Consider the following 14,648-nt stretch of genomic DNA (forward strand, 5'->3'; position numbering starts at 1 on the left):
TTGTAGCTCAGGCTGTCCTAGTTCCATACCACCAATAACCATAGATGAGTCTGACAGTAAAGGGACATGAGGACCCATCAGCAGTGACGTACTAACTCCTGAATCCCTGTGACCGACTCCCTTCCGCCTGTCCCGACTCTCGTGTAACGCTGTCGATTCTGTGTCAGCTCTCCAGCCACGATTTAGAAAGGAATTAAAGAGCAAGGAAACCTCTGAGGGGACGTCCATTACTTTGAGCTGTGAGCTAACCAAACCCAAAGCGTCTCTAGAATGGAGGAAAGGACGCAAGGTCCTCCAGGCCAGTGCCAAGTACAGGTTCATCCAGGAGGGTCTCACTGCTGAGCTGGTCATTGATAACGTGGACCTAAACGATTGCGGGGAGTATACATGTATATGTGGAGACCATCGGACAACGGCTTCTGTTACTGTCATTGGTAAAGAACATCACCCCCTGTCACATCACCCCAATAATACCCACCATCCCCACGAGCACTGCCATGTTGTCTACCATCACCCATCTCACTTGCCCGTCTGCCGCACAATTTGTGTCATTGTACAGTTTCCATTGAACGTGTTGTGTGATTTGTTCTCTTGCACTTTTATCAGCGTCTCCCCCACAATTTAAAGAAAATTTGAAGGACAAGGAAGGTGTTGAAGGAGAATCTGTGACTTTAGGCTGCACGTTGACCAAACCGAAGGCTCGTTTGGAGTGGAGAAGAGGACAGAAGACTCTTAACCCCGGAGACAAGTATAGATTCCTACAGGATGGTCTCAAGGCTGAGCTGGTCATCAGTCACCTGGACCCTGAAGATGGCGGGGAGTACACGTGCGTGTGTGGAGAGCACCGGACCACCGCCAACCTGAGCGTGAAGGGTAATGGTCTCCACCAGATCTTCCATTCTCATCCATTAACCCTTTCCACCTGGCTTGATCTTCACCCATCCACTCATCTAACAACCCCACCTTAGCCTGGCTGCAATCTTCTTGACGCAAATGTGTAATGTTGAGGGTTGTGGCCCGATAATAATGCAGTGACGCCACAATCCAGTCGTTAGTAGTGTCCGTCCGTGTGTCTCACCTTGTCAGGTTCTTCTGTACACTTGCTCTGTATACTGTATAGCAGTACATTCCTTTACTGACTCACTTACTGACTTAGGTGGTTGGGATGACGTTTTCATCTCCACTTCACTTTGGACTGTCAGATATTGATGTAATATGTCCTGGGACTCTTTGGGTATGTATTCCTTGTCCCATCTGTTCCCTGTGTCTTCACCCTCATCCTCTAGGTTTCGGAGGGTTGTGATGTCACTGGTGGCCACTTCAGGTCAGAAGCTTGGTCCCCAGAGGAGCTCATAAGGATGAGGCTTACAAAGTCTTTAGTCTTAGGCCCGGTTCACATCTGCACATGGGTCTCCATTTGGGAAGTCCGCTTGAGGACCCCCAAACAGAAACCTAATCCACATTAAAAAGCGGTTACCTAATGGACCCCATAGACTATAGTGGGGTCCATGTGGAGAACTGAATGGCCTGAACGCAGATGTGAACCCGGGCCTTAGGTGTGAGTGTCCTCTATGGTTTAACACCAAGTCTTGTTTAGTATGTGACAATTTTTGGGCCAGGTACATGTGACGAGATGGTCCAACCACAGATGGAAAAGGGTATAGAAGCCTTACAGACATTAAGGTGGACAGGAGCAGAGCCGGTGGGTCACCACGTTGTGTTCAGATGTTGTTTTTATTCCATGTCCTGCCAGCTCTTCCTCCACAATTTAAAGAGGAACTGAAGGACGTTGAAGGTGTTGAAGAAGAATCGGTGACCTTACGATGTGTCCTGACCAAACCGAAGGCTCCACTGGAGTGGAGAAGAGGGACGAAGACGCTTACTCCTGGAGACAAGTATAGGTTCATCCAGGACGCCCTTACTGCTGAGCTGGTCATCCGTCGTCTGAACCCTGAAGATGCCGGAGAGTACACGTGCGTGTGTGGAGAGCACCGGACCAGCGCCAACCTGAGCGTGAAGGGTAATGGTCCTCCCATCATCCCACTAAGTGTGGAGTGCCAGCATAATCCCAGGCCATTCACCCTTGTTGGCTTTCACCGTTGCCTCAGTCTAACCATCACGTTTTCTATGTAATTGCTGTTTTATTTGCTTATTGTCTGTGGCCGGCGCAATAATTTCACTTCTACATACGCGTCTCATGTTCACCTGCATAAACGTCATCTGCGTAGTACCCCAACAGGTATATATACCGCAGGAAAGTCCCCAACATGTTATACCGCAGGAAAGTCCCCAACGTATATAGTGTAGCACAGACCGTTATCTGACAGAAGTCGGGACATATCTTTGTGACCTTCCTCTTCTTCCCTCACACCGTCACGTCATCTTTCCCTGCTGTGTTGCGTTGCAGAGTGTCCCTGTATACAGTTCTTTCATAGTTGGGGACATTTGTCAGAATATACGACCGAGGCTCTGATGGAAAACTCAGATTTAATTTTTTATCAACGTCTGTTTAATTATTAACTGTAATAAGATCAGGCGACAATCTGATGTCTGAGGCCTGCCCAGTGTCCCTTGTGGATTGGATAAGACGGATCTCGCTGTGAGGGATCCTTCGTTGTGTGGGGTCTTACAGCTCGGTGTCCTCTTCATCTCCACCTGTATAGACCGTGGTGACCAGTAGAGTGTCCATGGACAGCCATATAATGTGTACAGGACCTTCACTTATCACCATGTCGTTCTCCATCTTTATAGACCGTGGTGACCAGTAGAGTGTCCATGGATGGCCATATGATGTCTACAGGACCTTCACTTATCACCATGTCCTCCACCTGTATAGGCCGTGGTGACCAGTAGAGTGTCCATGGACAACCATATAATGTGTACAGGACCTTCACTTATCACCATGTCGTTCTCCATCTTTATAGACCGTGGTGACCAGTAGAGTGTCCATGGACAGCCATACAATGTGTACAGGACCTTCACTTATCACCATGTTCTCCACCTGTATAGACCGTGGTGACCAGTAGAGTGTCCATGGACAGCCATATAATGGGTAGAGGAGCTTCACTTATCACCATGTCGTCCTCCACCTGTATAGGCCGTGGTGACCAGTAGAGTGTCCATGGACAGCCATATAATGTCTACAGGACCTTCACTTATCACCATGCCGTTCTCCACCTGTATAGACCGTGGTGACCAGTAGAGTGTCCATGGACAGCCATACAATGTCTACAGGACCTTCACTTATCACCATGTCGTTCTCCACCTGTATAGACCATGGTGACCAGTAGAGTGTCCATGGACAGCCATACAATGTCTACAGGACCTTCACTTATCACCATGCCGTTCTCCACCTGTATAGACCGTGGTGACCAGTAGAGTGTCCATGGACGGCCATATAATGTCTATAGGACCTTCACTTATCACCATGTCGTTCTCCACCTGTATAGACCGTGGTGACCAGTAGAGTGTCCATGGACAGCCATACAATGTCTACAGGACCTTCACTTATCACCATGTCGTTCTCCAACTGTATAGGCCGTGGTGACCAGTAGAGTGTCCATGGACAACCATATAATGTGTACAGGACCTTCACTTATCACCATGTTCTCCACCTGTATAGACCGTGGTAACCAGTAGAGTGTCCATGGACAGCCATATAATGGGTAGAGGAGCTTCACTTATCACCATGTCGTCCTCCACCTGTATAGACCGTGGTGACCAGTAGAGTGTCCATGGATAGCCATATAATGTCTACAGGACCTTCACTTATCACCATGTTCTCCACCTGTATAGACCGTGGTGACCAGTAGAGTGTCCATGGACAGCCATATAATGTCTACAGGACCTTCACTTATCACCATGTTCTCCACCTGTATAGACCGTGGTGACCAGTAGAGTGTCCATGGATAGCCATATAATGTCTACAGGACCTTCACTTATCACCATGTTCTCCACCTGTATAGACCGTGGTGACCAGTAGAGTGTCCATGGACAGCCATATAATGTCTATAGGACCTTCACTTATCACCATGTCATTCTCCACCTGTATAGACCATGGTGACCAGTAGAGTGTCCATGGACAGCCATATAATGTCTATAGGACCTTCACTTATCACCATGTTCTCCACCTGTATAGGCCGTGGTGACCAGTAGAATGTCCATGGACAGCCATATAATGTCTATAGGACCTTCACTTATCACCATGTCATTCTCCACCTGTATAGGCCGTGGTGACCAGTAGAGTGTCCATGGATAGCCATATAATGTCTACAGGACCTTCACTTATCACCATGTTCTCCACCTGTATAGACCATGGTGACCAGTAGAGTGTCCATGGATAGCCATATAATGTCTATAGGACCTTCACTTATCACCATGTCATTCTCCACCTGTATAGACCGTGGTGACCAGTAGAGTGTCCATGGATAGCCATATAATGTCTACAGGACCTTCACTTATCACCATGTTCTCCACCTGTATAGACCATGGTGACCAGTAGAGTGTCCATGGATAGCCATATAATGTCTATAGGACCTTCACTTATCACCATGTTCTCCACCTGTATAGACCATGGTGACCAGTAGAGTGTCCATGGATGGCCATATGATGTCTACAGGACCTTCACTTATCACCATGTTCTCCACCTGTATAGACCATGGTGACCAGTAGAGTGTCCATGGACAGCCATATAATGGGTACAGGAGCTTTGCAATGGACCTCACTATCACACCGTGTGGTGTTGGCGGATTTATTGTGCACATTTAGGCCAGTGACTTTTTTGAACTGAGAAAAAATACCAAAGTTATAGGTTTTAGATTTTTGGTAAGTTGATCCAGGGTTTTATACTGGTTGCCACGTTTGGAGTCCAGAAGGAATGTTTTCCCCTGACATGGGGCAATTGGTTTCCTCCTTGTGGGTTTTTTTCTGTCCTGGATCCATACTGTAGAGATATAGATTGTACTTGGTGGACCTGTGTCTTCATCCAACCTCATCTCCATGTAGTTCTTCATCTGTACAGAGAGTGCATGACCAGATGGGTATGGAGCGTCACTTATCACCGTGTAGTCCGCCATCTTTTTCCTTTTTGTATATTCCTTATAAATGGGAGTCAGATATTCTCTATGGCAGGTCTTCTAACGGCAGTCTCGGCACTAGTCCTAAGATTATCTGTTGCCTCTGCACTTTCTAGCTCTCCCCATTGTTTTCCTGGAAGACCTGCGACACGAGGTGCTGAGTGAGGGCCGGGACGCCATTTTGCGCTGTGAGCTGAGTAAGCCTGGGTTGCAGGTGTCATGGAAGAAGAACAACTCCATGATAACTGCCAGTGACAAGTACACCATGACCCAGGATGGCCCCGTCTACGAGATGACTATCCATAACCTGGAGCTAGAAGATACCGGGAGCTACACATGCCTATGTGGAGATCAGCAGAGCACGGCCACTATAACAGTGCAGGGTAACTATAGATCTGTGTATAGTCGGCATCTACATCATGTCCAGATATCACAAATAAAGTCCATCCATGTCTGTGTCATGTCATCAGTCAATGGTCCCGTCTCCGCACGTACATATACAAGTGATGGCTCCAAGTCACATGTTATATTAATAGACCTCTGATTGGTGGTAACGGCGAGATGGAAACGTTTTATGTCATATATACAGAAGTGTATATACTGATAGTAGCAAATATTGGTCAACGTCCAACGTCTCTACCGCTATCACCGTTATGACTCATCACCTCTCCACTACCATCACCTCTCCTCCAGTATCTCATCACCTCTCCACCAGTATCTCATACTCTCCACCAGTATCTCATCACCTCTCCACCAGTATCTCATCACCTCTCCACCAGTATCTCATCACCTCTCCTCCAGTATCTCTTCACCTCTCCACCAGTATCTCATCAACTCTCCACCAGTATCTCATCACCATTCCACCAGTAACTCATCACCTCTCCACCAGTATCTCATCACCTCTCCACCAGTATCTCATCACCTCTCCACCAGTATCTCATCACCTCTCCACCAGTATCTCATCACCTCTCCACCAGTATCTCATCACCTCTCCACCAGTATCTCATCACCTCTCCTCCAGTATCTCTTCACCTCTCCACCTGTATCTCATCACCTCTCCTCCAGTATCTCATCACTGCTCCACCAGTATCTCATCACCTCTCCACCAGTATCTCATCACCTCTCCTCCAGTATCTCATCACTGCTCCACCAGTATCTCATCACCTCTCCACCAGTATCTCTTCACCTCTCCACCAGTATCTCATCACCTCTCCACCAGTATCTCATCACCTCTCCACCAGTATCTCATCACCTCTCCACCAGTATCTCATCAACTCTCCACCAGTATCTCATCACCTCTCCACCAGTATCTCATCACCTCTCCACCAGTATCTCATCACCTCTCCTCCAGTATCTCATCACTGCTCCACCAGTATCTCATCACCTCTCCACCAGTATCTCATCACCTCTCCACCAGTATCTCATCACCTCTCCACCAGTATCTCATCACCTCTCCACCAGTATCTCTTCACCTCTGTACCTACATCACTGCTCCACCAGTATCTCATCACCTCTCCACCAGTATCTCATCACCTCTCCACCAGTATCTCATCACCTCTCCTCCAGTATCTCATCACTGCTCCACCAGTATCTCATCACCTCTCCACCAGTATCTCATCACCTCTCCACCAGTATCTCATCACCTCTCCACCAGTATCTCATCACCTCTCCACCAGTAACTCATCACCTCTCCACCAGTATCTCATCACCTCTCCACCAGTATCTCATCACCTCTCCTCCAGTATCTCATCACCTCTCCACCAGTATCTCATCACTGCTCCACCAGTATCTCATCACCTCTCCACCAGTATCTCATCACCTCTCCACCAGTATCTCATCACCTCTCCACCAGTATCTCATCACCTCTCCTCCAGTATCTCATCACCTCTCCACCAGTATCTCATCACCTCTCCACCAGTATCTCTTCACCTCTCCACCAGTATCTCATCACCTCTCCTCCAGTATCTCATCACCTCTCCACCAGTATCTCATCACCTCTCCACCAGTATCTCATCACTGCTCCACCAGTATCTCATCACCTCTCCTCCAGTATCTCATCACCTCTCCTCCAGTATCTCATCACCTCTCCTCCAGTATCTCATCACTGCTCCACCAGTATCTCATCACTGCTCCACCAGTATCTCATCACCTCTCCACCAGTATCTCATCACCTCTCCACCAGTATCTCATCACTTCTCCTCCAGTATCTCTTCTCCTCTCCACTCCATCATCTCTTTACCTCTCCACTCCATCATCTCTCTAGCTCCAGCACCTCGCTACCTCTGTCACCTCGACACCCGATCACTCCATATGTCTTCCCTAATTATGGTGGCCGCGGCGACTTTCCTCATCACTCTCATCATGTTCCTCGTCATTCCCAATGGACTCCAATGTTGGTTCTTCCATGTTTCTTCGGCCTATGAGCCACCACGTCCTCGTATTCTCCTCACTGATTATTTTTATGACATTTCTCAGAGTTGCCAGTATTATTTAAGGAAGGACTGAAAAATTGTCAAGTCTCGGAGTGTGGAGAAGCCGTCTTCCAGTGCCAGGTGACCAAGCCAAACGCACAAGTACAATGGAAGAAAGGACCGAAGACTCTGCAACCAAGTGATAAGTATAAAATGCGACAGGACGGGGTCAATGCCGAACTGGTCATCCAAGACGTAAAGCTCAAGGATTCTGGGAATTATACGTGTGTAATAGGAGAGGAAGCCACTACAGCGACCTTAACCGTCATCGGTAAGGATCCTCCATTAAGGCTTCACTACTCTTTGTAATGACCGTCTTCTGTCCCTCATTGCCTGGCTCGTCCATCACCGCCATGTCTTCCTTTCTTCTTCAGAGTTACCTGCACATTTTAGCTCAGAACTGACCAATCTTGAAGTTATAGAAGGAGGAACCGTTGTCCTGCGCTGTGAGGTGACCAAGCCATCAGCTGCAGTGCAGTGGAAGAAAGGCGAGAAGACATTACGGCTCAGCGATAAGTACGACATCAGGCAAGATGGTTCTAGATTAGAACTCCAGATCAATGATCTAGAATTGTCGGATGCCGATCAATACAGCTGCGTCTGTGAAGATCAGAAGACGACGGCTTCTTTGACCATCAATGGTAGGTTCATACCTCGCTCTACAAGATCTGGTAAGAGAGCACCAATGTATTTGCGATGGTCGGGCAGTCTGGTGACCCACGGCATGAGCAGTTTGTATCATATAATGTCACTTGTAGAACCTGAGACTGGTTTGGCCGTTTGGTCATTCAGAGACGGAAGCGACACGATAAACATGTCACGGTGTGAAGAATTTATATTTTGTCTAATTTTTTAAAATCTAATCTCTGGCCTCCTCCCTGCCTGTTCCTCAAGCTTTGCCGGTGGTCTTCACAGAAGAGCTCAAAGACCTTCAAGTGTCAGAAGGTGAAGCGGTGACCTTACATTGTACACTCAATAAACCCGGCCTGACGGTGGAGTGGAGGAGGGGAGAAACCGCCATGACACCTGGAGACAGGGTCCTCATAAAGCGAGAAGGACAAGCCCATGAGCTCCTCATCAGAGACGTCACCGCAAAGGATTCTGGGAAATATTCCTGCCGGTGTGGAGATGTCACAACCTCAGCGCTTCTCTCTGTAAATGGTAAAAAGTATTTCCTCCGTTTTACACCCTTCATGGATTTGGAACACGACCTTGCAGATAATTGTTGTATTCTAAATATTTTGGAATATTTTGGTCGTAACTTTTGGAATTCTTGGCCGTTCATCCATTTTTCCAACAATTCCAAACGAACCTTTGATGAATCTCCCATAACTTGTAGATAACTCCATCCCAGGCACAATATTCTCCAACCTACCTGAGATATTACCTGGTCACATCTCCATAATAGTCGTCATCTGCTTCTTTTAGTTCTTCCTGTGATATTCCAAGAGGAATTAAAAAAGATGGAAGTTCTGGAGGGAGAAGCCGTCACCCTGCGCTGCCAGCTCAACAAGGCTGACGTGGGCGTGGAGTGGCTCAAGGGGGACAAGACCTTACAACCTGGAGACAGGTATACAATGCAGCAGGTCGGAGGCACCGTTACCCTCAGCATCATGGAGATCAGTGAGGAAGATGATGGGGAATATTCTTGTGTCTGTGGAGAAGTGAAGACAATCGGCCACATACAAGTACAAGGTAAATAACCTTCCCTGATGATACATAAGAGGAGAGTGGAGAAGCATCTAGTTTCTTAAGACATAGGGGTATATACCCTCAACTCAATGATGACCCAGCATCCCACTGTATAATCTATGTGTAGTGAGCTCCCTCTAGTGGTGACTGTATAATCTGTATGTAGTGAGCTCCCTCTAGTGGTGACTGTATAATCTGTATGTAGTGAGCTCCCCCTAGTGGTGACTGTATAATCTGTATGTAGTGAGCTCCCCCTAGTGGTGACTGTATAATCTGTGTGTAGTGAGCTCCCCCTAGTGGTGACTGTATAATCTGTGTGTAGTGAGCTCCCCCTAGTGGTGACTGTATAATCTGTATGTAGTGAGCTCCCTCTAGTGGTGACTGTATAATCTGTATGTAGTGAGCTCCTCCTAGTGGTGACTGTATAATCTGTATGTAGTGAGCTCCCCCTAGTGGTGACTGTATAATCTGTATGTAGTGAGCTCCTCCTAGTGGTGACTGTATAATCTGTATGTAGTGAACTCCCCCTAGTGGTGACTGTATAATCTTTATATAGTGAGCTCCCTCTAGTGGTGACTGTATAATATGTATGTAGTGAGCGCCCCCTAGTGGTGACTGTATAATCTGTATGTAGTGAGCTCCCCCTAGTGGTGACTGTATAATCTGTATGTAGTGAGCTCTCCCTAGTGGTGACTGTATAATATGTATGTAGTGAGCGCCCCCTAGTGGTGACTGTATAATCTGTATGTAGTGAGCTCCCCCTAGTGGTGACTGTATAATCTGTATGTAGTGAGCTCCTCCTAGTGGTGACTGTATAATCTGTATGTAGTGACCTCCTCCTAGTGGTGACTGTATAATATGTATGTAGTGAGCTCCCCCTAGTGGTGACTGTATAATATGTATGTAGTGAGTGCCCCCTAGTGGTGACTGTATAATCTGTATGTAGTGAGCTCCCCCTAGTGGTGACTGTATAATCTGTATGTAGTGAGCTCCTCCTAGTGGTGACTGTATAATCTGTATGTAGTGAGCTCCCCCTAGTGGTGACTGTATAATCTGTATGTAGTGAGCTCTCCCTAGTGGTGACTGTATAATCTGTATGTAGTGAGCGCCCCTAGTGGTGACTGTATAATCTGTATGTAGTGAGCTCCCCCTAGTGGTGGCTGAAGATAGACTGTTTGTAAAAAAAATAAATAAAAAAAAAAAAGAATTCAGGGTGGAATAAATACTTTCCTTATTTTTGGACAAATATTACGTTTTAGAAAATGAATTTAATAAAATGAAGATGAATCACTTTTAGTGTTTGGTCTTTTTTCTGCAGGCTATATTTACAGTGGGTTGTGTAATAATCTGACACACAGACAGGACTCAGCTCTATATGACGGGGGTGGGGCGGTATAACTCATCCTGTAAATGATCAAAACACAATGAGCGTTCTGGTGTGACGGAATATAAGGAGAAATCAGAAGCAATAAGAAGAGTAATAATAATAAGAAGAACTAATAATGAGAAAGATAAAACCTTCTGATAATGGAATAAAATCATAAAATAAGAAATAAATCCGTCTTGTGTGAGGAGATGTATTTGGGTTACTTTCTGTTATTTCTGGCTTTCCCTTGGCGTGCTGTAGTATATATATATATATATATATATATATATATATATATATATATATATATATATATATATAGTTGTGATATAACAATGTAAAAAAAGCACAAAAACACAGAAATAATCCTCCAATAATGTGTGCGCAGGATGGTTTTTTATTGTTTTTGCGTCTCTTATTGTGTGGTGTTTGCTGTCATTGCGCAGATACAGGCGACTTGTGTATAGATGACTTTAAACAATCTTAAAATCGTCTCTCTTCACGCGGCACCTCGGCAGATCGGACCGTCACTCTCATCACGCGCTTCTCCCACCTCCGAATTCTTCTCTCCCGTCCTGCCATGATGTTACGCTGTGGTGCTAGTGTTGTGTCTCACGTTGGACTTCTATTGCGCCATGCTGTATTGCGCCATGCTGTATGATCTGTATACATTCCATGCTGTATGATCTGTATACATTCCATGCTGTATGATCTGTATACATTCCATGCTGTATGATCTGTATACATTCCATGCTGTATGATCTGTATACATTCCATGCTGTATGATCTGTATACATTCCATGCTGTATGATCTGTATACATTCCATGCTGTACTGCGCCCTGTATACATTCCATGCTGTATGATCTGTATACATTCCATGCTGTACTGCGCCCTGTATACATTCCATGCTGTATGATCTGTATACATTCCATGCTGTACTGCGCCCTGTATACATTCCATGCTGTATGATCTGTATACATTCCATGCTGTACTGCGCCCTGTATACATTCCATGCTGTATGATCTGTATACATTCCATGCTGTACTGCGCCCTGTATACATTCCATGCTGTACTGCGCCCTGTATACATTCCATGCTGTATGATCTGTATACATTCCATGCTGTATTGCGCCCTGTATACATTCCATGCTGTATGATCTGTATACATTCCATGCTGTATTGCGCCATGCTGTATGATCTGTATACATTCCATGCTGTACTGCGCCCTGTATACATTCCATGCTGTATGATCTGTATACATTCCATGCTGTACTGCGCCCTCTATACATTCCATGCTGTATGATCTGTATACATTCCATGCTGTATGATCTGTATACATTCCATGCTGTATGATCTGTATACATTCCATGCTGTATTGCGCCCTGTATACATTCCATGCTGTATGATCTGTATACATTCCATGCTGTACTGCGCCCTGTATACATTCCATGCTGTATGATCTGTATACATTCCATGCTGTATGATCTGTATACATTCCATGCTGTATTGCGCCCTGTATACATTCCATGCTGTATGATCTGTATACATTCCATGCTGTACTGCGCCCTGTATACATTCCATGCTGTATGATCTGTATACATTCCATGCTGTACTGCGCCCTGTATACATTCCATGCTGTATGATCTGTATACATTCCATGCTGTACTGCGCCCTGTATACATTCCATGCTGTACTGCGCCCTGTATACATTCCATGCTGTATGATCTGTATACATTCCATGCTGTATTGCGCCCTGTATACATTCCATGCTGTATGATCTGTATACATTCCATGCTGTATTGCGCCATGCTGTATGATCTGTATACATTCCATGCTGTACTGCGCCCTGTATACATTCCATGCTGTATGATCTGTATACATTCCATGCTGTACTGCGCCCTCTATACATTCCATGCTGTATGATCTGTATACATTCCATGCTGTATGATCTGTATACATTCCATGCTGTATGATCTGTATACATTCCATGCTGTATGATCTGTATACATTCCATGCTGTATTGCGTCCTGTATACATTCCATGCTGTATGATCTGTATACATTCCATGCTGTATGATCTGTATACATTCCATGCTGTATGATCTGTATACATTCCATGCTGTACTGCGCCCTGTATACATTCCATGCTGTATGATCTGTATACATTCCATGCTGTATGATCTGTATACATTCCATGCTGTATGATCTGTATACATTCCATGCTGTATGATCTGTATACATTCCATGCTGTATGATCTGTATACATTCCATGCTGTATGATCTGTATACATTCCATGCTGTATGATCTGTATACATTCCATGCTGTATGATCTGTATACATTCCATGCTGTACTGCGCCCTGTATACATTCCATGCTGTATGATCTATATACATTCCATGCTGTATGATCTGTATACATTCCATGCTGTATGATCTGTATACATTCCATGCTGTATGATCTGTATACATTCCATGCTGTATGATCTGTATACATTCCATGCTGTATGATCTGTATACATTCCATGCTGTACTGCGCCCTGTATACATTCCATGCTGTATGATCTGTATACATTCCATGCTGTATGATCTGTATACATTCCATGCTGTATTGCGCCCTGTATACATTCCATGCTGTATGATCTGTATACATTCCATGCTGTATGATCTGTATACATTCCATGCTGTATGATCTGTATACATTCCATGCTGTATTGCGCCCTGTATACATTCCATGCTGTATGATCTGTATACATTAGCGGCTTTGTACTGTGTGTAAATCCTCTCTTATGTCCATTTCACACCTTCTCATGGTGGTTGGCGCTCTTGGTGCGCTGGCTCTGGCTGCAGGTACCCTGCTGTGTGCTCGGGCCCTCGGCCGGACTCTCTACAGCTGCTCACTTTATATTTTGTGGTCTCGGCATGAGTTCCTGTTCTCTCTGACCTCTCGCCTGGGCTCCTCAGCAGTCTTACCCGCCTGGCACTCTCACAAGTCTCTTCTGAACGTTCTGCCACTCTAAAGTGCTGTTGTGATATCCTGGTTGTCACTCCGGCTGTGGTCACATGTTAGGACAGGCACGACCACTGCAAAGTCATTACGTAACAGCAGACAAGGGGTTAATCCGCCATCTTGGACCCTGTAAAAGGGAAAGCACGTTACCTACTGTATATAGAATAGACCGTACAGATATAAAAGGTCATCGCTGCAAATAATGGCCGCCCATGTAAAGGCACGGTAAGTTATATCTCTTATTAATGGTGGACTGTATGCGCCATGTGAAGCCTTACCAGAGCAAAGACTGGAATAAAACTCCTGTCAGTGAGCGTCGCCATGTCACTGACCAACAAGTGCATTACTGGTATTGCTGAACCCCCCAAGTTTGTACCCTTTATAGGAGATTGTAACCACTAAGCTAGTGCACTCTATGGGGAACTGTAACCATATAGTGTGTGCCCTCTATGGGAGACTGTAACTGTATAGCGTGTGCCCTTTATGGGGAACTGTAACTATATAGCTTGTGCCCTCTATGGAAGACTGTAACCACCAAGCTTGTGCCCTCTACAGGAGACTGTAACCACCAAGCTTGTGCCCTCTATGGAAGACTGTAACCACCAAGCTTGTGCCCTCTATGGAAGACTGTAACCACCAAGCTTGTGCCCTCTATGGGAGACTGTAACCACCAAGCTTGTGCCCTCTATGGAAGACTGTAACCACCAAGCTTGTGCCCTCTACAGAAGACTGTAACCACCAAGCTTGTGCCCTCTATGGAAGACTGTAACCACCAAGCTTGTGCCCTCTATGGAAGACTGTAACCACCAAGCTTGTGCCCTCTACAGGAGACTGTAACCACCAAACTTGTGCCCTCAATGGGAGTCTGTAACCACCAAGCTTGTGCCCTCTGTGGAAGACTGTAACCACCAAGCTTGTGCCCTCTACAGAAGACTGTAACCACCAAACTTGTGCCCTCAATGGGAGTCTGTAACCACCAAGCTTGTGCCCTCTACAGGAGACTGTAACCACCAAGCTTGTGCCCTCTATGGGAGACTG

General features: G+C 45.9%; 1 protein-coding gene across 1 annotated transcript in view; it reads left to right on the forward strand.

Moving 5' to 3' along the window:
* OBSCN (obscurin, cytoskeletal calmodulin and titin-interacting RhoGEF) overlaps positions 1 to 14,648 on the forward strand; it is a gene marked incomplete at its 3' end in the record, with an annotated part of 243,727 nt that overhangs the window by 118,824 nt on the left and 110,255 nt on the right. Inside the window, exons 44-51 of the mRNA XM_075272031.1 lie at positions 168 to 434; positions 607 to 873; positions 1,754 to 2,020; positions 5,192 to 5,458; positions 7,551 to 7,817; positions 7,921 to 8,187; positions 8,441 to 8,707; positions 8,975 to 9,241. Coding sequence (XP_075128132.1) covers positions 168 to 434; positions 607 to 873; positions 1,754 to 2,020; positions 5,192 to 5,458; positions 7,551 to 7,817; positions 7,921 to 8,187; positions 8,441 to 8,707; positions 8,975 to 9,241 — 2,136 coding nt within the window. The remainder of the gene's footprint in view (positions 1 to 167; positions 435 to 606; positions 874 to 1,753; positions 2,021 to 5,191; positions 5,459 to 7,550; positions 7,818 to 7,920; positions 8,188 to 8,440; positions 8,708 to 8,974; positions 9,242 to 14,648) is intronic.

Source organism: Leptodactylus fuscus, chromosome 4, assembly GCF_031893055.1.
Source record: "Leptodactylus fuscus isolate aLepFus1 chromosome 4, aLepFus1.hap2, whole genome shotgun sequence".
Classification (NCBI taxonomy): Eukaryota; Metazoa; Chordata; class Amphibia; order Anura; family Leptodactylidae; genus Leptodactylus; species Leptodactylus fuscus.